Below are 25,600 nucleotides of genomic sequence, written 5' to 3'. Positions count from 1 at the left end.
TAAAATATATTAAAAAAAAAAAGTTTGTGATTTTGAAAGAAAAGCCTGGACCTGACTATAATGTTGTATTTACTGCTAGCTCCAGGTGGTTTAAATGATTCAAGAATTGTTATTCATTACATAACGAAAAAGTGAATGGTGAGTTAGTCTGACAGATGTAAAGGTTGAAGAAATTTTGGAAACACTAGATATGCTGATTGTGGAGGAAAATTACTTGCCAGAGCAAATATTCAATATGGATGAAACCTCCCTATTCTGGAAGCAGATGCCTAAGGGACTTACTTCTATTAAGGAGACTAAATAAGTGCCAAGTTTCGAGGCTTTTTACCAGTAAGAACAGAACAGTCTTTTTTTAAAAAAATTTTTTTAAAAAATATATTTTATTGATTTTTTTACAGAGAGGAAGGGAGAGGGATAGAGAGTTTGAAACATCGATGAGAGAGAAACATCGATTAGCTGCCTCTTGCACATCCCTCCTGGGAATGTGCCCGCAACCAAGGTACATGCCCTTGACCAGAATCGAACCTGCGACCCTTCAGTCCGCAGGCCGACACTATCCACTGAGCCAAACCAGTCAGGGCAGAACAGGACAGTCTTGCTTGGGAGCAATATTGCAGGCTACAAATTGAAACCCTTTCTGATTTGGCACAGTGAGAACCCCAGGATCTTGAAACATATCATTTAGCACCCACTGCCAGTGTACCACAGAAACTGTAAGTAGTCATGGATGACCAAGCTCCTCTTTCAAGATGCTCTCCTGAACTGCTTTGCTAGCAAAATGGAGAAGTACTATTTTAAGATTTCATGTATTGCTAATAGCCCTCCTGAACATTCTCTTTTTATTGGTGATCTTCATCCCAAAATCAAATCTCCTGCCAAATACCACTCTTTGATGCAATCAATGGGTCAAGGAATTATAGTAACTTTTAAGGCCTATCACCTGAAGAGGACCTTTGCCCAGGCTTTTGCTGCAGCTGAGGAAGACACTGATGCAATTCTGGAAGGATTATAACATCTATGACTGCAACAAGAAACTTGCTTGAGCTTGGGGTGGTGTCACCAAGGAGTTATGAATGGCATCTGGAAGCAGACATTCAAGAGGTTCATCTGTGACTTCAGAGGATTTGCCAAGCATGAGGAGGTTGCAAAAATCAACAAGTTGTGGTAAAGATGGCAAGCAACTTTAACCTGTCTGGATAAGGTTGACATTGAGCAGCTCTTAAAGGTGGTTCCTGAGTAATTGACTAATGAGGAGTTAATTGTAATTGGAACAGGAACACATAGCTGAAAGTGAGGCAAGAGAAAGCGAAATTGCAGGAGAGAAAAAAGAAGATCCCTCCCCCCCCCAAGAAAACTTACAGTGGAGGGTTTAGCAAAAGCTTTTGTAAACCTTAAAAAGCTCCTTAAAAAGTTCAAAACATGGACCTCAACACTGCAAGGTTTTCATTAACAGGAATGTTTATGGTGCAGTATTTGCTTAGAAGCAAATCTGATGGAAAAAAGAAACCAAGCAAACCCCGTGGACATGTTTTCTGAAGATTGACACCTCCTCAAGAAGAGCCCAATACAGGTCCTTCAGGAGGTATTTTAGAATTCAGCACTGTTATTATAGGAGATGACAGCGCCAAGCATGTTACTTCCCTTGAAGACCTTGTAGTGGGACAAGATGTGGATGTGGAAGACAGTGATGCTGATGCTCCTGATGACTCTGTGTAGGCTAGTGTGTGTTTTTTAGTTCTCACCTGAGGAGGATATGTTGGGTTTTTTTAAAAATTGATTTGAGAGAAAGAGATCGGGAGAGAAATACTAGTATTGATGGGAGAGAGAAATATCAATTGGTTGCCTCCTTTAGGAGTTCTACTGGGAGGGAATTGAATCCCCAGTCTTTGAATGTGTGAGACTGTGCTTCGAACACCTGAGCTACCCAGCCAAGGCTCTGTCTTAGTTTCTTTGTTTGTTATTTTAAAATATATATATATTTTTTATTATTGATTTAAGAGAGGAAGGGAGAGGGAGAGAGAAACATCAGTGATGAGAGAGAATCATTGATTGGCTGCCTCTGGCATGCCCCACACTGGTGACAAGCCCGCAACCTGGGCATGTTCCCCAACCAGGCATTGAACCATGACCTCCTGGTTCATGGATTGATGCTCAACCACTGAGCCACACTGGGCTCTGTCTTAGTTTTTAACAAAAAATTTTAAAAAAGTAAAAAAAAAAAGCCATGGCCGGTGTGACTCAATATTTAGAGTAGTGGTTCTCAACCTTTTGGTCCTTTAAATATAGTTCCTCATGTGACCCAACCATAAAATTATTTTCGTTGCTACTTCATAACTGTAATGTTGTTACTGTTATGAATCGTAATGTAAATATATGATATGCAGAATGGTCTTAGGCGACCCCTGTGAAAGGGTTGTTCGACCGTCAAAGGGGTCGCGACCCACAGGTTGAGACCGCTGATTTAGAGCATCAGCTGTGCACCAAAGGGTCTCAGGTTTGATTCATGATTGAGGACACATACCTGGGTTGCAGGTTTGATCCCCAGCTGCAGTTGCTAATCCTAACCCTGACCCAAACCCGACTAGAGCACGTGTGGGAGGCAACAAATCAGGCAACCAATTGATGTCTCTCACATTAATGTTTATCTCTCTCTTTGCCTCCCTCCCTCTCTTTCACTCTCTCTAAAAATCAATAGATCCTTGGGTGAGGATTAACAACAACAAAATAATAAAATTAAAAAATTAAAAAATTTTTAAATAGGGAAAAGCTTATAGAATTAAGAATCCTATATAATAAAAGGCTAATATGCAAATAGACCAAATGGCAGAACAACCGAACAAACAGTCGCTATGACATGTGCTGACCACCAGGGGGCGTGCGCGGGACATGGCTGGTGTCAGCCACGGCGGGATGGTGGAGCAGGTGACCGGGGGCGCCAGACCAAGGCGGGGCGCTGGTCACTGTCATCAGGGTGAGCCTCTGGTGTTACTGAAAATTCTTTGCTCCCGTGCACCACGGTCCCACTGGCGCTTGTACCTGCTGCCGGTGCCCGCCCTGCTTGCATCCGCTGCTGGCACTGCCACTCGCACCCATTGCTGGCACCCGGTGCCGACCCCAATCGCTCCGCTCCATCAGTGGGTTTGAGTGGTGGCTGCTGGCCCCAATTACCCCTTAGGGCTTCTCCACCTCCCCCGGCTCCCGAGGGGAGATCGGGGCAGCAGCTGCCGCTCGCATCACTGATGGTGCCAGCCCTGCTTGCACCCACTGCTGGCGCCAGCCCCAATAGCTCTGCACCTTCAGCAGGTGCGAGTGGGGCCAGTGCCATCAGCGTGTGGGAGTTGTGGCGGCGGGAGCGGGGCTGCCTGCGGACGGGGCTGGGGGGGAACACAGCGGGAGGACTGGGCAGGGGCATGGAGGATAGGCCAAGACCCGCCCCTGTGCCTACTGCAGCCTTGTGGTCTACAGTTCCTTTCAAGGTGCATGAATTCGTGCACTGGGCCCGTAGTATATAAATAAAATAGTTTTGTGCAGCTGTACAGTGTATTTGTGTTTTAAGCTAAGTGTTATTACAAAAGAGTTGAAAAGTTAAAAAAATTACAAAGTTTATAAAGTTAAAAAGTTACAGTAAAACGAAGGTAAATTTGAAGAAAAATTTTTAAATGAATTGTCTAAATGTATAGTGTTTACAAATTCTACAGTAATATCATAGGCCTTTACATTCCCTCACCACTCACTTACTGACTTAGAGCAATTTTCAGTCCTGCAAGCATTGTTCATGGTTAGTGCCCTACACAGGTGTATCGTTTTCTATCTTTTATATAATATTTTTGTACTTTTTCTACATTTAGATAAACAAATACTTACCATTGTGCTATAGTGGCCTACAGTATTCAGTGCATTAACATGCTGTACATATAGATTTGTAGCCTAGGAGCAATAAGGCTATACCATATAGTCTATATGTGTAGTGGGCTGTAGTACCTAGGTTTGTGTGAATGCATTTTATGATGTTTTTATGGTGATAAAACCACCTACCAATGCGTCAGAATGTATTTCTGTTGTTAAGTGACCCATGATTGTATTTAAATGATAAGAGAGGCAGATCTGAAGTTGCCTCTGCCTCTCTTTTTTAGGAGAAAAGAGAGGACAGAGCCAAGGACTGAGAGCAAACACCCTGTGAGAGGAAATAGCAAAAATTAAAAATTTAAACTAAGAGTCTTATTTAAAAAGAAAAGCTTTCTATCTTTAACCTTAGGGAACTCCTTTTTTGATTGGAGTGAAAATAAGTTGGACCCCAGGTTATGTGTTTCCGTTAAACCATTTAGAGAGACTATAATCTTAGGTTGTCTAATCAATAAAGGCTTTTTAGGAACTTACTCTATCTCTTACATTCCTAACCAGAGTTTTATTGTTGAATGAAACATTCTACCTGAGTAAAATTTGAGAAAAAAATTTCTTTCTCTCTTTGGCTTCTTCTGCTTTAATACTCTGAGCTCCTACTTGAGTTTTAGTGACTTTGGTTGGGTTTTTATTTTTATTTTTTATATATTTTATTTATTTTTTACAGAGAGGAAGGGAGAGAGATAGAGAGTTAGAGACATCGATGAGAGAGAAACATCGATCAGCTGCCTCCTGCACATCTCCTACTGGGGATGTGCCCGCCACCCAGGTACATGCCCTTGACCGGAATTGAACCTGGGACCTTTCAGTCCGCAGGCCGACGCTCTATCCACTGAGCCGAACCGGTTTCGGCCATATACTGTGTTCTTAAGTAGCACAATGAGAGATATAAACAGTTACTTTTCAAAGACCTTTAAAAATAATGTCCTTATGTACATTATATACCCTTGGCTTAGTTTAAATCAGGCCTTTCTTGGATTATAGTGCTTTAAAGTGTCAATCCTCTTTAATTTTTTGTTTTGTTAATACTCATCCGAGGATATTTTTCCATTGATTTTTAGAGAGAGTGGAAGGGAGAGGGAGAGAGAGAGAGAAGCATCAATGTGAGAGAGACACTGGTTGCCTCCTGCATGTGCCCCAGTGGGGGCTGGGAGCCAGGGTTGATTCGGGTCAAGCTAGGTATTTGCTGTTGACCTGAATCAACTCCCACCCTTCAGTCTGAGGGCAGACACTACCCACTGAGCCAAACCAGCTAGGGCAATCCTCTTTAATTTTTAGCTCATTAACTACTTGTTTCATCTGAAAAAAGTTATTTTCCAGAAGTGACTTAAGAGATTCTAATAAATATTTCAACAAAGTACTTTTTTAATATCTGAAAAAAGTACCTTGAGATTCTAATTTAGGAAAACATGTTCCTATAATTGGACTTAATAAAAGTAAACTTCCCCCTTTGAAAGCTGTCCAATTTATGACCATTAAGCTAACCTCTAAAGAGGTGCATTTTGCTCTTGGTTTAATTTCTGCTAAGATATTGAAATACTTTTTTCTGATTAGTAATTAAAAAAAGGTATTTTATATTATAGAAAAAGGTTTTAAATGTTTATCTGTTAATGCTTTATAGTGTTAATGTAGAGAAGTTGACCATCATTTAATTGTTCTCCTGTATGTTAATATGCTGCCACCTTTTTTCAAGATTTTCTCTTTATTTTTTTGTTTTCAACATTTTGACTATTATGTACCTTGGTGCGATTTCTATGTATTTATTTTGCTTAGAGTTAGCTAAACTTCTGCGATCTGTGGGTTGATTTTTTTTTTATCACTTTTGCAAAATTTGCAGCCATTATCTCATCACATTTCTTCTGCCCCATTATCTTTCTCTTAATCTTTTGAAACTCTAATTACATATGCATTAGGTTGTTTGATAATGTTCCAGAGATCTCTTAAGGTTTTGTTTCATTTTTTTCTCTCTTTGTGTTTCTATTCAGTTAAATAATTTTTTCAATTCCTTACCTGGGGATATGTTTTTATTGCTTTTTAGAGAGGAAGGGAGAAGGAGAGATAGAGAAAAACACTGATTGGTTGCCTCCTGAACATGCCCCTACTAGGGATCGAACCTGCAACCTAGCTATGTGTCCTGACTAGGGAAGGTGCCCCTACTAGACAGTAGAACCCACAACCTTTTGGTGTATGGGACACGCTCCAATCAGCTGGCCAGGCACCATTCAGTTAAAAAAAATTTTTTTTGACCTAAGTTCTCTGATTCTTTCCTCTGCTGAGTATTATCATCTGATTAGTGAATAGCCTGGCTTATGAACTATCAAAATTTTCTTTTCTGATACTGCATTGTTTTCATTTCTACCATTTCCAGTTGTCTCTTTATATTTCCATCTCTGTTGAAATTTCCCTTCTGCTCACACGTTTACCTTTTCCATTAGATCCTTTAACATGTTTATTAAAATTATTTTAAAACTCTAATAATTCCAATTTCTTAGCCATCTCTGGATTTGAGCCTGATGACTGGTTCCTTTCTTGATGGATCATATTTTCTTGCTTCTTTGTGTGTCTTATTTTTTACTGAATGCCTTATAGTGTATATTAAAAAGCTCATTTTGCAGGTTATCTGGCTTGTTTTTGTAAGGGTATAAGTAACATTTCCTTCCTACTTAACATTCTCTGAGCAGATGTGTGTGTGTGTGTGTGTGTGTGTGTGTGTGTGTGTGAGAGAGAGAGAGAGAGAGAGAGAGAGAGAGAGAGAGAGAGAAACAGAAACAGACTCACTCTGTCTATCTATCATCAGATTTTGCAAGTGTTACCCGATTTAGCCTTTAAGGTAGTAATAGCCAATCATGAAATTGCAATTTTCCACATAATTTTAAGTTTGATCTATTCTGTTCTTCTTTTTCAAAACCTGTTTGGATGAATTTGAATTAACAGTAAAACCAGAATTAAGCATAATCCATTTGTTTCCTTCTATTAGGAATTTCTCTTCCACATGAAATTGTAGCTTTTTTTTTCAGAAACAAATAGGTCGCAAGATCATAAGCATATTAGCAATTTAGAAACAAAGAGAACAGAGTGAAGCCTTCCCAGAATTTATAATGAGTCATTACACATGCAGCCCAGTCTCTTCCACCATGATATAATGCAAAGTGATGTGCAGAACCTGACTTCAAGGACTGCCATAGCCGCAGTTATCAGAGATACCCTTTCGTTTTCTAAATTGAACATAGGAAAATGGGCTTGGACGTTTTAGAAAGATTTTCAGTAATAAAGACTGAAACTAAAGGTGTTTGGGGTGAGCCAGGAAATAGCCCCAATGCTTAATTCTCTGGTCCATGTAGGTTGAGTTTTTATTGAATCTATTTAAAAAAAAATGTATTGAGAAAACAAGAAATTGATATGTTTAAATAGATATTCTGATATATTGAAAAAAATGAACAGTTCGTAAGGCATGGTTATACTAGTATTTGCAAAATATATTCTTTGCAATGCTCACAGAATTGTGATTATTCAAAATGTCCATTATTCAAAAGGTTTTTTTTTTGTTGCCATCCCTTTAAATGCCTTTTTGTTCTTTATTTCTATCCCCTCCTCCCAATAATCACACAACTTTCAATCCCTGTTAACAAAGTTTAAAGGACTAAGGGAAGGTTAGGGGATGTGCTAAATCACCATGGCATTGACGTTAGTGAAATGAAACTGAATTTTATTTTATTTATTTACTTTTTAAAACATACTTTTATTGATTTCAGAGAGGGAGAGATAATCATTGATTGGCTGCCTCCTCCATGCCCCACACTGGGTATCAAGCCTGCAACCTGGGCATGTGCCTTGAGCAGAAGTTGAACTGTAATCTTCTGATTCATAGGTTGACGCGCAAATGCAGAGCCATGCTGGCCAGGCTGATACTACTTTTTAAAGTAGATACCTGTAACTGGTGCTAAGTTGTTTAACGGTGTTTTAGTTGATCTTGTCTATCCCTAAGCCAGGGCCTAATTCCATCTATAGAATATTAAGTCATTGGTATATGTAACACTGTTACAGTTTCCAAGGAAACTGAACACCGTTTTTAAAGATATTCTCATTCTCAGATATCTTTAGTATTTTTTATAGATTGCCCCCTGCCCCAAATTTTTCATTACCATATAATGGAACTCTTTAAGAAAATTTTGTTAGGATTAATGTGGATAGATTTTCTTATACTTGTATAGGTGTGTGTTACTATGGATAGGGTTTTTTTGTAATATGTATCATATTTTAAGCAAAATACTTAATTTTTTGATTGTTAACTTGATTTTATTCTTTCCAGTACTGCTTAGAAAATGCTAATTTCAGCTTTGTTTTTAATTAATCGGGGTACTAGCCAAAGATAGAATATAACTTTCAGGAACATTTGAGCACCCATTTTCATGGAAGACAGATAAAAATGGTTTAAAATTAAAAAGAGCTTTGTTTTTAATCTCGATAGCATAAAGCATTTTATAAGTGGCAGAAGGTTTTAGTGTTGTAATCAGCACTTGATTTTGTTGGCAAGCTAGGTGATTTTTTTTTCACCTGTTACATTTTTGTGACTTTGTCCAGAATCTTACAAATGTGCTGTGTCTTGCTCTATTAAAACATTTTCATGACTAACTTTGCCATTTTAGGTAAATAATTTTGAATTTTAATATTAATTGAATGTGAGTTAGTGTGGGATTGAGAGTTAAATATGAAAGAAGTATAAGACCATTCTTCTTTATTTGTTCTTCACTTATTGAGCAAATCTCATCTGACAGACATTATACTGAACTTGGGGGATGTGGAGATGAGACATTTATCCCTTACTAAGGGACATTTAAATGATCACTTATAGTCTCTGGGGGAAATATGATCTGCCATAGGGGGCGTGGAAAAGACAGCCGATCAATGATTCTTTCTCATCATTTGATAAATATTATCAGTGGAAATGAACTATTAATAACACAGAGGTAAGACCTGAGGTGTTATGAATTAGGTGTTCTGAGATGGAGGGTGTTCTTAAGCTCATTCTTTTTTAAAGTATGTTTTTATTGGTTTCGGAGAGGAAGGGAAGGGAGAGGTAGGGAGGGAAGGAGGGAGAGAGAGAGAGAAAGAAAGAAAAAAACATCAATGATGAGAGAGAATCACCGATCGGCCACCTCCTGCATGCCCCTCACTGGGGATGGAGCCCACAACCCAGGCATGTGCCCTTGACCGGAATCAAGTCAGGACCCTTCAGGACACAGGCCGACGCTCTATCCACTGAGCCAAACCAGCCAGGGCAAGCTCATTCTTAAAGGACTAAAATTTTTTAATCAAGTAAATAAATAATGGTGGGAATGTGATAGGTATTGCCAGCTGAGAAAATAGCACTTAAAAGGGTATGACCAATTTGGAAATTTTCCTAGTGTTAATAATTATGGTTATGCCCCAGAAAAATTATTAAATTGAATACTTATGGATTTAATTTGCAAGTTGAATTGCAGAATGTTTTGATTCCAGCTAGGGGGAGAGTAGGGGTCTTTTTTCTGATGGAGGGTTTCAGGTGTATCAGACTAATATCTGCAACAAGATTGGAAATGATGACAAGATTACAAATATATCTTGACCTTGCTAGGTCTTTAAATCTATAGAGTTCTTAGAAGGGAAAGAAGTCATCTTCATGGAAGAGGTATATTGTTTTTTATTCTGTCTGTTAGTACTCAAGAAAATACACTAGTGTGAGGCTCAGAAATAAACCTTATTTTAGTAGCTGCTAATATTCCAAGACGCTAACTCATTTTATTTTACTTATTTTTATATTTTTATTGATTTCAGAGAGGAAGGGAGAGGGAGAGAGAGATAGAAATATCAGTGATGAGAATCATTGATTGGCTGCCTCCTGCATGGCCCCTACTGGGTATCGAGCCCACAACCTGGGCATATGCCCTTGACCGGAATCAAACCCAGGAACCTTCAGTCCACAGGCCGATGCACTGAGCCATACTGGCTAGGGTCAAACTCATTTTATCCAGTATGTATCATTGTCTGTGATGGTCTGCCAGTAACTTGGCCACAAACCTGGTCCAGGAAAGAACCCATTGTCCAGTTTAGAGTGTATAGATCAGGGGTAGGGAATCCCTTTTCGGCCAAGTGCCATTTGTATATTTATAACATCATTCATGGGCCATACAAAATTATAAACTTAAATATTAGCCTGCTATATTTGATCAAACATTTCATTAACTCACCCCTAATGTCTTGGCAGGGCCAGACCAAATGATTTCGTGGGCCTTGTACAGCCTGTGGGCCAGACATTTCCCACCTCTGGTATAGCTAATGAGAGTCATATAAGAGGCACTCTCCTTTTGTCTGACTCTATAAATCTGTGATGGTGTCCTGGTCTTTCTGTATTATTCAGCTGTGATAGACAGACAACCTTTATTTATTTATTTAAATACTAGAGGCCTAGTGCATGAAATTAGTGCACTGGGGGTGGGGGCGGGGACCCCTCAGCCTGGCTGTGTCCTCTCGAAGTCCGGGAACCCTTGGGGGATGTCTGACTGACATCCTTAGTTCTGTCTTGGTGGTGCCACCACTGCCACTGTGCTCGCCAGCTGTGAGCCTGGCTTTTGGCTGAGCGGCACTCCCCCTGTGGGAGCGTACTGACCACCAGGGGGCAGCTCCTGCATTGAGCGTCTTTCTGCCTCCTGGTGGTCAGTGTGTGTCATAGTGACTGGTTCCGCCCTTTGGTTGATTTGCATATTACCCTTTTATATTATAGGATATTTTTTACTTATTTCAGAGAGGAAGGGAGAGGGAGAGAGAGAAACATCAATGATAAGAAAGAATAATTGATTGGCTGCCTCCTCCAAGCCCCCTACTGGGTATCATGCCTGCACCCTGAGTTAGCAACCTGGGGATGAGTCCTGACTGGGGATTAAACTGTGACCTCCTGGTTCATAGGTTGATGCTCAACCACTGAGCCACACTGGCTAGGTCGGCAGACAACCTTTAGGGAGTTAAAGCCATTTAGTTATGTCTCTTGATAACCCTAATCTGATTCTGATGGTTCCTTTTTTTTTTTTTTTTTTGGTTAATCATCACCTGAGGTTATTTTTTCCATTGATTTTTAGAGAGTGGAAGGGGGAAGGGGAGAGAGAGAGAAAGGGAGAAACATCTCAGTGAGAGGGATACATCGATTGGTTGCTTTCCCCCTGTTTCCCAACTGGGGCCGGGCATCTAATCTACAACCCAGATATGTGCCCTTGACCAGGAATCGAACCAGTGACCTGTAGGTATGTGGGCAGACACTCTAACCACTGAGCAACATTGCTCAGGGCTTTCCTTTTTTTTATAAGTGCTGTGCTTAAAATATTTATACATCTATCCAGAATATAGTCTTGAAAACAAAAAAACGAGTAATTCTTTATAGTAATTAAAAAGTGATTCCTACTGAAGTAGAGAAATCCTAATCAAAGAGGTTCTTTTGTGGAGATTCTGTCATCAATTCAACAGTATTTACTAAATGCCCAATATGTGCCAGGCAATGTTGTAGGTTTTGAGACTACATTAGTGTGAGTAAAATCATCTTAAATACTTGCCTACAAGGAGCTTATGTTCCATTGGGCAAGATACACATTATAAAGTGAATTATATAATTTGTTAGAAGGGAGTAAGTGCTATGGGAAAAATATAGATGGTAACATGGGAGTATTGCAGTAAGGGTGGGATAGTCATTTTATTGATTTTTTTACAGAGAGGAAGGGAGAGGGATAGAGAGTTAGAAACATGATGAGAGAGAGACATTGATCAGCTGACTCCTGCACACTCCCAACCGGGGATGTGCCTGCAACCAAGGTACATGCCCCTGACCAGAATCAAACCTGGGACCCTTGCGTTGGCAGGTCGACGTTCTATCTACTGAGCCAAACCAGTTAGGGCTGGGGTAGTAATTTTAAACAGGGTGGTCAGGGTAAACCTCATTGAGATTGTAATATTTGAGTAAATACTTTAAGGGGGTAATGGAATAAGTCACATGAATATCTGAGGGAAGAACATCCCAGTTAGAGAGAGCAGCCAGTGCAGAATTTTTGACTTGCATTTGAACCAGTTATGACTGTGACTTAGTGCAGTGTGAGCTAGGAGGCAACTACAAGGAATTGAAGGGAGAGAGGTTATGAGCATTGAGGAGATCTTTTAGTCCTCTGAGTACTTTGGCTTTTACACTATGTATAATTGAAAATAAACCCTAATAAGATCAAGTAGGATTTTTCTTTAGAGGTCAGGAGAGAAGGTAAGCAGTCAGAGAAGGAATTTCTAGTCTTAGGATAGCATATATTAATGTTGTATCCTAGACATAAGTTTATAGCAAAACAAATAAGATTTTTGCTGATATTTTCTACTTTATTTTTGATTGTAGGGACTTTCAGTTACCTTGATGATGTCCCATTTAAGATAGGAGACAAATTCAAAACACCAGCTAAAGTTGGTCTACCTATTGGCTTCTCCCTGCCTGATTGTTTGCAGGTTGTCAGAGAAGTACAGGTAAGTGGTGATATTTAGTTAAAGTTCAGTGCATTTAAAAATTTAATGAGTAAGAATTGGATGTTTAGTGAAATAGAAAAAAAACCCCATCCTCATATCTCTTATTTGTTTTTTCTTATAGCTTTTTATTGCTTGGCTTATATTGTGTGTGACACACACACACACACACACACACACACACACCTATATATCTATTACAGATCTTTTGTAATGTGTTAGATTGTAGATTGTATATCCTGGAATTCTATGCCTTGTCCAAAATGAATCCCCATTGCCTATCTTACTTATTTACTTCTTTTCCTTTTCTTTATTAATATCCTCATTATCTCTCTGTCACTCGAGTCAGATAACATTTTTCTCTGTTGTGTCTCCCCATTACTGTCTAGTCCAGGGGTGGGCAAACTTTTTGACTCGAGGGCCACAATGGGTTCTTAAACTGGACCGGAGGGCCGGAACAAAAGCATGGATGGAGTGTTTGTGTGAACTAATATAAATTCAAAGTAAACATCATTACATAAAAGGGTACGGTCTTTTTTTTTTTTAGTTTTATTCATTTCAAACAGGCCGGATCCGGCCCACAGGCCATAGTTTGTCCACGGCTGGTCTAGTCTATCCATTTTCCCTCCAAACTAGGTTACTAGCAATTTGTTGAACATACTGGGTATATAACATGCTCTTTCTCATGAGCTGTTATCTCCATTTGGGGTATTTTTTTCTTTCTCACCGTACTAAAAGCTGTTGCTCTTCTAGAATTGTGCTGAAATGCTATCGTCTCAAAAGCTTCTTTCTGAACCCTCTCATCTTTAAAGCTCAGTTACATATAAATGTATATATAGAATTCTTGAAAACAGCAAAGAGCCCTATGTTATATGACTTCCTTTCTTCCTTCAGTACACATTTATTGAATGCTTGCTTTTGAGTGGTGCTCTGCTAGGCTGAGGATAGAGAGAAATGCCTTAATCGCTGTCCTCAAGGAGCTTACAGTTTAGAGGAGTCAGGTGGAAAAACAGTACACTAATTCAAACTTCTTCCTGTGACTTAAGATTTTTTTAAATATACTTTTTTCAAAGTTGTTTTGTTTATGGGAGATTTAATGAGGCATTAGCATGTCATTCTAAAAAGGATTCTTTGTTGTATCTTTCAGTCTATATGCAGTGAGTAATCATAGTGGGAATATTTCAGTTATGTTTTCAAAAATAACAGCTTTACTAAGATATAATTCACATACCAAAAAAATCACCCTTTAAGGTGTGAAAATAAGTGGATTTTAGTATATTCAGAGTTGTATAATCATCATTATGATCTAATTTCAGGACATTTTCATCACCCCCAAAAAACTCCAGTGCCCATTAACAGTTACTCCCTATTTTCCCTTGTCCCCAGCCCTTAGCAAACACTAAATTTACTTTCTGTCTCTATAAATTTGCTTATTCTGGAGATATCATTTAAATGGAATAATACAACATATAGCCTTTTATAACTGGCTTAATTCAGCTAGCATAATGTTTTCAAGGTTTGTCCATGTTGTATGAATGAAATATTAGTACTTTATTTTTATGGCTGAATAACAATCCATTGTATCGATAATACCATATTTTGTTCATCAGCTGATACATATCTTAGTCGGTTCCACTTTTTGGCTGTTAGGAATAATGCTGCTATGAACATTTGTATACAGGTTCTTGTGTGGACATAGGCTTTCAGTTTTCTTGGGTAAATACCTAGGAGTGGAATTGCTGGGTCATATGGTAACTATAACCTTTTGAGGAATTGCCAGACTGTTTTCCAAAGTGGTTGCATTATTTTATCACACTCACACTACACGAGGGTTTTAATTCCTTCATATCCTTGCCAGCTCTTGTTATATTCTCTCTTTATACACTCTTCTGTAATAGTCTCTTATTGTGGTTTTGATGTACATTTCCCTAATTACTAATGATGTTGAGTATCTTACATATTTTTGAATACTGAATTGATTGATATTCCTTTTGTGTATGGAGACTATTGGACCAGAAAAGATATAGATTTCCCTTATAATGTTTTACCTTGTTTCATTTGCAACAACAAATATTTGGTAAACACCTCTCTGTGTAGGATACTATTAGCAATATGATTAAAAAACACCTCCATCTTTTTTTATATAATTCTTTATTGTTTAAAGTATTACATATGTCTCCTTTTTCCTCCATTGATCTCTCCCCAGCCGTTCTACCCCCTAGCACATGCCCTCACCCCCTTACTGTCTGCATCCATGGGTTATACTTATATGCTTATATACGTCCTTTGGTTGATCTCTTACTCCACCCCACGCTCGCCTTCCCTCTGAGGTTGGATGGTCTGTTCAATGCGTCTCTGTCTCTGGATCTATTTTTGTTCATCAGTTTATGTTATTCATTATATTCCACAAAAGAGTGAGATCATGTGATACTTACCTTTCTCCGAATGGCTTATTTTGCTTAGCATAATACTCTCCAGGTCCATCCATGCTGTTGCAAATGATAAGAGTTCCTTCTTTTTTACAGCAGTGTAGTATTCCATTGTGTAGATGTACCACAGCATTTTAATCTACTCATCTGCTGATGGGCACTTAGGCTGTACACCTCCATCTTTTGTTCTCATATTATTCACCACTTCGTTGACCCATTCAGAAAACTTGTTTTGAATGCTGTGAATTTTCTGTTTATTTGATCAGTGTTCACTATACTCATAGCACCCAGTAATAACAAAAAGGGAAATCTAGGCTCTGAGCTAGGCTCTGAGCTCTATTCCAGAGTGCGCCAGGTGAAATTTTTTTGTTCTCTAATTGCTGATTAGCATTAAATTTTGACTGCCTGGGGTCTCCATGGGGAATTTGGCTGTGGTATTGATGCTGGATCCCTCCTAATACAGAGAAGAATCAGACCTAGAACCATAGACAGCTAACTTGCAGCTTCCTTTAACTTTGCCTTATTTGCCCTTACATGGTAGTACAAACTCCATTTTTCAGCTGAAAATTCATCAAGGGGAGCCAGTGGGAAAAAAAACAAAACATAACCCTTGCACCCAGGGTCCAGAAAGCTTTCATTGAATGCGGTGGTAGTGGTAGCCACAGCAGTGGGGGTGGCCCTTAGTGTAAAGGTTTAGAGTGGATTCTGGTGTCACTCAATCATGAACTGGAATTGCCATGAATCATCTTGTATAGATTGCTTAAACTCCCAAGCCTCCATTTCCTCATCTGTAAAATGGGAATAATTACCTTTTAAAGGTATTGTAAGGATTAAACAAAATAATGCACTTATAATGCTTATTCTGGTTTCTAATACTCCGTAATTGTTTTACTGTTTATTATAGTACACTCAAACCACACTCTTACCTTTCACTGTAATATTTCTGCTATTTTTTCCTATATTTTTCTATGTTCCATGTATTCTTCATTACTTTAGTAGTTAAAAACCAAAAGCTTGGTAAAGATATTTATTAAAAAGGAAAGAAATTTCCAATTATTTTTGGGAATAAAACATCGGACACCTGTGTTTACAGGCATCAGGAAGTTGGTTACAGCCTGTTTTTGGTGGAGGAAACCACTTGGAAAATTGGATTTCCTCCACAGTTACAAGCAGCAGTCTTTGCCCACGTGCTGTTTTCTGACTATGCCGTTAGTGATAGAAAGGAAGCACTGCAACCCTCAGGTGTCTTTCTGATGCCCAGCAGCTGGCTCAGGGGTGTAAGTGAACTTGATGTGCGCATTTCCAGGCTTCTCTTTTGTAGTTTGAAGCTGAAAGGCTTGGGAATGACCAGAGGTTTCTTCTACTCTTTTCTCTCCTTTCACCTTCTTTTACTCTTAATGTGTCTCCAACCTTGAATGTGCACACAAGACATGGATTAGCTTTGGTGCTTTAGGGTGAACATCAAAGGTTTTTCCTCCTATCCCTGGGTGGATTTAGTTTCATATAAGAGTGTATTTTTTCAGGTGTGCAAATGAAATTTTTGTAAATTGAGCTGTATACTTTAAGGTATTATTAAGGATCCATTAAGTAAATTCTTAGGCAATTTGCTCTGTAAAATCTTAATTTGAATATGTCTAGATTTCTTTTTTAAAAATATATATTTTATTGATTTTTTTACAGAGAGGAAGGGAGAGGGATAGAGAGTTAGAAACATCGATGAGAGAGAAACATCCATCAGCTGCCTCCTGCACACCCCCTACTGGGGATGTTCCCACAACCAAGGTACATGCCCTTGACTGGAATCAAACCCGGGACCCTTCAGTCTGCAGGCCTACGCTCTATCCACTGAGCCAAACCAGTTAGGGCGTCTAAGATTTCTTAATAAGCAGTTTTCCTGAACTTAGAGTACAATCTGTTTATTATAAGTTGATCGTGGTTTTAAGAAGCATATTTAGGTAGATTGCCTGGGTTCAAATCCAGGCTCTACCACTTAATAGCTTTATTACCTTGGGCAGTGGTACCTACTTTAAAGGGTTGTTGAAAAATCTAGGGTTATTGCATAAACTCTGCTTCAAATCATGCATGGTACTTTGTAAGTGCTTCTTAAATGTTAGGGACTGTTATTATCCAGCACATGATCTATTAGGGCATTTGTGCTAGATAACAGAGACCATAAGACCTAAAGCCCAGTTTGCTGCCCATAAGAGGCATGTGATATTGTTGGGGAAGTGTTTGGAGCAAGGGTGAGATCATCTGCCCGCAGGCCATAAAGGCCTGTGAAATCACTTGGTAGGTCTGGCCTTGCCAAGGCATTAATTAAATGTTTGACCAAATATAGCAGGCTAATTTTTAAGTTGATAATTTTGTATGGTCCGCGAATGATGTTACAAATATACAACTGGCCCTGGGCAGAAAAAAGGTTCCCCACCCCTGGTTTAGAGAAAGGTTAAAACTATTGTGGTCACATATGCTCTGCATCAAATGATAGAGACAGATCTTTGTAAGACTTCAGAGGAAGGAATACGCCACCAGCAAAGCATCATAGAGCTGATGGCTGAGCTTTGAGCCACCAGTGAAGAAATCTAGGAAGGGACATGGCCCGAGGGGAGAGAAGCAAGGGAATGTGACTGTGACATTTGGCCTGGTGCATAGGACTCAAGGTGGTGGGAGCTCTTTTTAGTTAATTTCTAGAAGTAATCCGGGAGCATACTTTGATTAAATCCTATAAGATTAGGAAGCCTTAGTCTTCTTGAGTGTAGGTCATCCAATACACCTGAAATGCTGCATTGGGTTTACACCTTCTTTCTCTGATATATCTTTGCAGTATGACTTCTCCTTGGAAAAGAAAACCATTGAGTGGGCTGAAGATATTAAGAAAATCCAAGAAGCCCAGCGGGAAGCAGAGGGTAAGGCTGAGGAAGCAGAAGCTAAAGTGAATTCTAAGAGTGGCCCAGAGGGAGATAACAAAATGAGCTTCTCCAAGACTCACAGTACAGCCACAATGCCACCTCCTATTAACCCCATCCTCGCCACCTTACAGCACAACAGCATCCTCACCCCGACTCGGTACAGCAGTACCATGAAACAGAAAGTTCTCAGCCCACCCCACACAAAGGCAGATTTCAATCCTGCTGACTTTGAGTGTGAAGAAGACCCATTTGATAATCTTGAGTTAAAAACTATTGATGAGAAGGAAGAACTGAGAAACATTCTGGTAGGAACCACTGGACCCATTATGGCTCAGTTATTGGACAGTAACTTGCCCAGAGGTGGCTCTGGATCTGTGTTACAGGATGAAGAAGTCCTGGCATCCTTGGAGCGGGCAACACTAGATTTCAAGCCTCTTCATAAACCCAATGGCTTTATAACCTTACCACAGTTGGGCAACTGTGAAAAGATGTCGCTGTCTTCCAAAGTGTCCCTCCCCCCCATTCCTGCAGTAAGCAATATCAAATCCCTGTCCTTCCCCAAACTTGACTCTGATGACAGTAATCAGAAAACAGCCAAGCTGGCAAGCACTTTCCATAGCACATCCTGCCTCCGCAATGGCACGGTCCAGAATTCCCTAAAGCCTTCCACCCAAAGCAGTGCCAGTGAGCTCAGTGGGCATCAGAGTCTTGGGCTTTCAACTTTGAACTTGGACAGTGGCACAGAAATGCCATCCCTGACCCCTTCTGATATGATATCCCAGATGCCTTCCCTCTCTGTCTTGTCTGTGTGCACAGAAGAATCGTCACCTCCAAATACAGGTTCCACGGTAAGCCTTTTAAATCCCCCTAAGTTAAAGCTCCAAAGATTTGTAAATTCTGCTTAGCAGTTGCCATCCTCACATTCTTTTTAAGGTTTAGGGCAAGATGGGCATGGACAGATTGACCTTGCTTATACTATAAGTATATGTAGTTCTGGTTATTTTCCTGAGGACAAGGATTATTAGCGCTCCACCTTACTCGAGTTGATGTTGGCTTGTTCCTGCCTAAGCAGTTTCTTTTCAGTGGTGCATATCTTGTGTTTGCATTGTTTTAAAGGCTTTCTTTTTTTGTACCCTTTAACTGTTTCCTATTACCTTCTTTGTTTTTTTTTAAGATTGCTTGGTACTCTTCATTATATTTTCTCCCTACCTCATTCTGCCTTGAAATTTGGTTCCTGTGTGTACCATGGTTCAGCCAATTTGTGGGTTCAGACTGGGTGGTGCTTTAGTACCTGGGAGATAATTTGTATTGGAAGTCCAAGAAAAACATAGAAATTTGTCACTTTAAACACATTGGTTTTAATGGTGCAATTCCTTTTTTTCTCTCTCTGCTAAGAATTTTGCAGTTTTCTCCAAAGGGAGAGAGAGGGGAAGGTGGGGATTTAGATTTGATGTTTAAGTATGAGTTGATAAGAGAGTTGCGTCTTGTGCCAGCCCTGACCCCTACTGATATGATATTCCAGATGCCTTCCCTCTCTGTCTCGTCTGTATGCACAGAAGAATCGTCACCTCCAAATATAGGCTCACCTCACATGCAACTTTTCGTGTGTGTGACAAAACCAGATGATCTTTTAGAAAATCTGGTTTTGTCACACACACACAAAGTTGCATGTGAGGTGAGCTTGCTTTGTCACAGAGTATATACATTGTTGCATTCTAGGATAGAAACCATGGACGTCAGATTTGCCCCTGCTGTTTCCTGTTTCTTTGACCAGTCCACAGATTCTTTTTTTAAAAAGAATATATTTTATTGATTTTTTTCAGAGAGGAAAGGAGAGGGACAGAGTGTTAGAAACATCGATCAGCTGCCTCTTGCACACTCCCCACGTCCCAGCAATAGCATTCTTTGTAAAATATTGTCTCTGTTTCAATGCTTCTATTGTCAGAGAGCTCACTGCTTCTTGTAAATTTCCATGGGCTCTAGCTGGTTTGGCTCAGTAGATAGAGTGTCAGCCCTTGGACTGAAGGGTCCCGGGTTCGATTCTGATCAAGGACACATAACCTTAGTTGCAGAGGCAACCAGTATCTCTCTCATTTTGATGCTTCTCTCTGTCTCTCCCCCACTCCCTTTCACTGTCTCTAAAAATTAATGGAAAAATATCCTCCGGTGAGGATTCACACAAAAAGAAAAACAAACAAAAACACAAAATACTCTGGTGCTACCTTCTAGAAATCAGTTCCTCAGAGACTTTAGGGGGCACTCTGTTGACTCCCCAGGGCAGTATTTCTTTAAAAAACTTTTTTAAAATTTTTTTACTGATTTCAGAGAGGAAAAGAGAGGGAGAGATTAGAAATAACAATGATGAGAGAATCATTGATCAGCTGCCTTCTGTACACCCCCTACTGGAGATTGAACCTGTAACCTGGGCATGTGCCCTTGACCGGAATTGAACCTGGGACCTTTCAGTCTGCAGGCGGACACTCTATCCATTGACCCAGACTGGCTAGGGTAATATACTGTACATTTTAGAAATTAAATGCACTCTGGGAAGGATTAGGGATCCTCAGCTACCTCCCCACCCTGACTCCCCTTAAAGTTATAGTAACCATTTAGATGAACTAATGACAGCTCTTTCTCAAACCAGAACACTCATCATTCTTTGAACCACCTGATTGTGGAGTTTCTTTTGGATCCATTCATTTTAGGGTGGGAGAGGCTCTGTTTCTTGCTGGCCTGGGAACTTGCTGCCCATAGAAACAGAACCGTTCTCTAAGGAAGTCATGACCCTTACCCTCAGGGAGCAAAGCCTGGTTTCCATCCTGGCCCTCTCTCTTAGTATGAGTCTTTGAAACCCACAGTGAGAACCTTTCTCTGTGAGAGAAGCTCTTTCCTCCAAGATAGTCAGTGACTTCAGGCCAGGGGGAGGTGATGGTGTGGTCATCTGGGCTGTATGTACACACACTTCACTTAGGAACTCCCAGGGAAGTATTCCTGGAATTTGGTTCTTGTTGGCTATTTTAGGCCCAATGTTTGGGTCTTAGTTTTCAGATTTTGACTTCATGTTTTAGTGTTTACATAAGCTAATCTTAATAGTTGAGAAATCCATGGGATCATCTTGAGAGAACAATCTTATAATGTGCCTTTATTCTGAGTCGAGTATAAAACTGCCTGACCTAACTCTAGCCAGTATCTCTTCCCACTATGCTTGCTGATTGTTAAACTTCACTATACAGTGGGGCCTTGACTTACGATTCGTTCCGAGACCGAGCTCATTAACTCAAATTACTCTGTCAACTCAATGCAAAAAAATCGGCCAGAGACAGCTGGTATCTCAAAAAACTCGTTAGTCGGGACACTCGTAAGTCAAGGCCCCACTGTAGATTGAAAGTTAATTGGCTTTGAGGGGAGCTCTGCAAAATGTCAACATGTGAAGATCTTTGTGGCTGCTATAATTTCTCTGGAGAATTGTGCTTGAGGGCTAAGGAAGCTTGGGTAAGGCTGCTATAGACTTTTACTTAATCCCTGTTTTGGTTCTTGTCCCTCTCTCTGCTGTATGCTATGCCTGGTGTCTTAACCTCCTTATGGTTGTTTGGTTCTCATTTTCTAGAGACAACCTTCTGCCTCCTGTGGAGGGTGAAGATGGGTGGGAAAGGTATTTATTGCCTGAGGTTTTTACTGCTCTGAGCACTCATTTTGTGCTCTTGCTTTATCCCAGCAGTACCTCTTGCTTCCAAATACTGAACCCCTCTCCTGTTTCTCACTTTTAATTTCATTGCTTCTGTTACCTTGCCTCTTAGCTTCAGATTTTCCCCTGCTGTTCCCTCTGTTTCTTTGACCTTAAAAGTTAATAGTTTTTATTATTTTAGTAGGCTTTGGGGAGGATCAGTGTCAGTTTGCTGTGTTAAATGAAATTCCCCCTTTGAAATGCTAATAGACCTCCATTTTTCAACTGATGACCAGAGCCCTGTGTCAAGCCCATATAGCCAGGCCCCCAGGATTCAAAAATGCCTGGTAACTAACCTCTAGCAGCTCACATTAATATACTTTGATGCGAAAAGTACTGTGCCACCAGTGTGACCAAAATGCTATTTGGCTGTTGGTATTCTTGTGCCCTGGAGAGACAATCTTGGGGCCTGCAAAGTGGCCAGATTGGTGTGATCCAGTCCCTATGATCTGTGTATTGACTCCTGTAACCTAATGACTGAGCCCTGTGACTGTGGGTTAAATGGTTGAGTGGAAACAATGGATTTTGAGGCCTGTAATCTTGGCTTTTCTCAGCTGACTTTGAGGAGAGCATCTGGTTTTAGCTCTATAATTTTGAACTTGCTTGTAGGACAGCAGACTCCCTGTCTCCTAACCCCATGCCCACATAAAAAATAAAAATTTGTTGAAACATTTTTCCTGGTTCCTGGGAGCTGGGCCAAACTGCAGAACAGCTAATGACCTTGTTCCCATGGTAGTTTGGTCCTTTGGCCTTCATGCCTTGGGCCTGAGTCATTATCAGAAGAAATGGGAGGAGTTAATTATGGGATTCTGTCCAGTAAACAAGACTGGGGTTAGTAAGATTGGGTGGCAGGGAGCAGGCTGCCTATAGCCAGTGCATTCCACATTCCAGTCCTTGAGGCACAGCCTCGTGTGGCTAATATTCTTCAACCCTGGCTCTGTAGGACAGCAGCTGTAGCAGGGAATCGAAGCACAGTATGGGGCAAAGGTGGAGCACCCTCAAAGCTCTCGGTCCCTGAGCTAACCATGTGTGGGCAGCCCAGTGATAGAAATGAGGATAGAGACCTTGTTGGAAGAGGCAGCTCCAGACTTAGGGGTGTTTGAGGTGAATGATCCCTTCACAGCCTAAGAAAGGGATAATGGAGCTCTGAAAAGAAATCATAGCAGCCAGCTTGGGCTTCAGTCCTGTGGGCAGTCTCCGAACTTCAACTCAAGCCTGGAGGATTTGGGCATGGAAGGGCATGTGGCTCTTGCGGTGCTTTCTCATTCTGCAAGGTGGGCTGAGGTAGAGGACAGCCACACTTGCAGAGATGTCTTCCTAGCTTCTCTCTCCTTAGCTGGAGCTCCCCACTGCTCTTCATTCCTCTTCAAGATGTCTGGCCAGCAACCTGGCCCTTTCTCCCAGGTAGACTGCTTCGACTGGGGCTTTGATTAATGTCAAAAATGGCAAACCCCTAGATTGGGCCATTTCAGTAACAAGTCTGTTGGACTTGCTTGTAGGACAGCAGACTCCCTGTCTCCTAACCCCATGCCCACATAAAAAATAAAAATTTGTTGAAACATTTTTCCTGGTTCTTGGGAGTCCACATCTTCTTGCCTTGATCCTCTTGTTTCTCCACCACTAGGCCACACCTCCTAAATTCTCAATGTCACAAGTGCCCAACACTCCCAGCTGTCCCCAGGCTTATTCTGAACTGCAGACGCTGTCCCCCAGTGAGCGGCAGTGTGTGGAGACAGTGGTCAACATGGGCTACTCCTATGAGTGTGTCCTGAGAGCCATGAAGAAAAAAGGAGAGAATATTGAGCAGGTGAGCCTTTGGTTGGTGGGGAGGGGAGGTGTGTGATCAGCCAGAGAGAAGTCCCAGTCCTCTGGAGCTGAAATAGTATCCTGCCTCTATCCTGGAGCCCCCCAGACTTACAGCACCGATGTCTGTTCCTGTGAGTTTGGGGGACACAGGCACTTTCTTGGGGGAAACCAGCAGCCTCAGCAGCAGTGTTTCTGCTTTGGGGCTGCTCTGGAAACTAGGCTGAAGGAAAGCCTTGGGAGTATTGGACTGTTGGACTGTTATCCAACTACTCTCCCGCTTTTGCCCCTCCTGAGAGCACATCCTAGGGTTGAGATATGGTCAAGTTTCTCCCAGAAATTTTTATCCTGTCATAGCTACCCAGGGAGTTCTAGAATAGGGTACCAGTCTTAAACATTAGATGCATTTTCTGACTTGAGCTATTTCTTTTTTAAAGTATGTCCCCTCTTTTTCCTCCATTGACCCCCTCCAGTCCGCCCCAGGCCCTCACCGCCCCATTGTCTGTGTTCATGGGCCATGCTTATATGGATACAAGGTCCTTGGTTGATTACCTCCCACCCACCCATCCACCCCCACCTTCTCCCTGAGATTCCACTCTGTTCCATGCTTCCATGTCTCTGGTTCCACTCGTTCATCAGTTTATTTTGTTACTTAGATTCCACATATGATGACTTGAACTATTTCTTAGAGGAATACCCTGCCCAGGCTGTGGAGTTAATGTTCTAGGAGATATGAGTCAGCTATGACAGGAGCTCGTTTGAAAAATGGCTACTCATGTTTAGAAGGGTGTGCCTGTCTGTTCAGCTGATAGTCACTGAGGTCCTGCTGTGATGGATACAGTTCAAGGCACAAAATCAAGTCCTGTCCAGGATCTAATAGCCAGGTTGGGGAGATGTCACACTTGCTGGCTTGTGTAAGACTCTTGGGAAACAGATAGAAGTGGCAATAGGTGCTTAGACCTCTTATTTCTTTTCTTAGATTCTCGACTATCTCTTTGTACATGGACAGCTCTGTGAGAAGGGCTTCGACCCTCTTTTAGTGGAAGAGGCTCTGGAAATGCATCAGTGTTCAGAGGAAAAGGTAGGAACCTTCATGCCCTCTGGAAAGAAGACACAGTGTGTAATCTCCTGGGTCTCCCCCCCACCCCCCCCGGACCCACAATACCCTTTCCCTACCAGTGACTGCAAGCAGAGACAGTTGAAGCACAGAATTTCTGAAATGTCCAGCTACTTTGGGTGTGTTTGGGTCAGATGAAATGTTGGGTTGAAGACAATATCTGGAATCCCAGAGAAGGGAAGGGGAAAATGATCTGGACTTATAAAGCGCACTTTGGGATGACTGGGAAGATTGTTAGTCACTTTGCCTAGCCTGCTTCTGGGTTCAGTAAATTGCCTTGGTGGAAGTGGAATGTGGGTGGTGGGACTGGAACAAAGGTTAGTAAGAGTTGGCACTGTGGCATCAAACTGTTGGACCCAGCTTCCTCCACAGCCCTACTCTGCTAGGGCAGCGGTCGCCAACTGGTGGGCCGCAGGCCACTGGTGGTCGGTGAGGTCCGAAAGGTTGGCAACCGCTGTGCAAAGGGGACCTCAGAGAGGCTCAGATGGCTCTGGCGAAGGAACATCCCTTAAGCAGCCCGCTATACATATATTTCTCCACTCAGCTGTGTGGCCAGACCCCTTCCTTTAATCTGTACTCTCTTCTGTCCCTTAGATGCTGGAGTTTCTTCAGTTAATGAGCAAATTTAAGGAAATGGGTTTTGAACTGAAAGACATTAAGGAAGTTCTGCTATTACACAACAATGACCAGGACAATGCTTTGGAAGACCTCATGGCTCGGGCTGGAGCCAGCTGAGACCAGGCCCTGCCTAAACCCTGCCACGGAACCACCCCTGCAGGAGGCCCTGAGGAGCCCACCTGTGGGGAAGGAGAAGGGGCGTACGTCCAGATTTTCTTTTGGGGGTGGAAGGTCAGGTGTGGAGACTGCCAGTCTCTATGAGCCTAGGCCCTGAGCTGGGGAGAAAGTGGGGAAGATTTGGCATGTGAATGCCCTTAGAACTGTCCTGGCTCCTTCCATATTAAATGTATTTGTATTTTGAGAAGTGTCCTTCCCATCTTGGCCCTCCAGAGAGATGTCTCTGGTTTTTCTGGGGTCTGTATGTCCTCAGCTGAAACCTGGACTGGCTGCCAAAAGGAGCCAGGGAGAAGAGGCGGGAGGGCCAGACTCAGTGCTGCTCTGGGGCTAGTTGCTTCCCTCCCCTGCACTGGTGGACTGAACTGTAATACAGGTTGAGTGCAATTGAAAGGTTCTTCCAGGG

The 25,600-nt window shown here is 41.3% G+C and overlaps 1 protein-coding gene across 8 annotated transcripts in view; it reads left to right on the top strand.

Annotated features, from left to right (window-relative positions):
• Positions 1 to 25,381, top strand: part of UBAP1 (ubiquitin associated protein 1) — a 37,518-nt gene extending 12,137 nt beyond the window's left edge. For 3 of the 8 annotated variants that reach the window (XM_006758572.2, XM_006758571.2, XM_015560565.1), the window contains exons 3-7: positions 12,299 to 12,423; positions 17,674 to 18,606; positions 23,107 to 23,289; positions 24,265 to 24,366; positions 24,997 to 25,381. In XM_006758572.2, the coding sequence (XP_006758635.1) occupies positions 12,299 to 12,423; positions 17,674 to 18,606; positions 23,107 to 23,289; positions 24,265 to 24,366; positions 24,997 to 25,137 (1,484 nt within the window). In that variant the 3' untranslated portion in view covers positions 25,138 to 25,381. The remainder of the gene's footprint in view (positions 1 to 12,298; positions 12,424 to 17,673; positions 18,607 to 23,106; positions 23,290 to 24,264; positions 24,367 to 24,996) is intronic. The other 5 variants (XM_015560570.1, XM_015560567.1, XM_015560566.1 and 2 more) reach the window with 3 other exon arrangements.
• Positions 25,382 to 25,600: the final 219 nt, after the last annotated feature.

Source organism: Myotis davidii, unplaced genomic scaffold (assembly GCF_000327345.1).
Source record: "Myotis davidii unplaced genomic scaffold, ASM32734v1 scaffold534, whole genome shotgun sequence".
Lineage (NCBI taxonomy): Eukaryota > Metazoa > Chordata > Mammalia > Chiroptera > Vespertilionidae > Myotis > Myotis davidii.
Note: the sequence above shows the minus strand (reverse complement) of the source record. Positions and strands in the feature narration are given on the sequence as shown.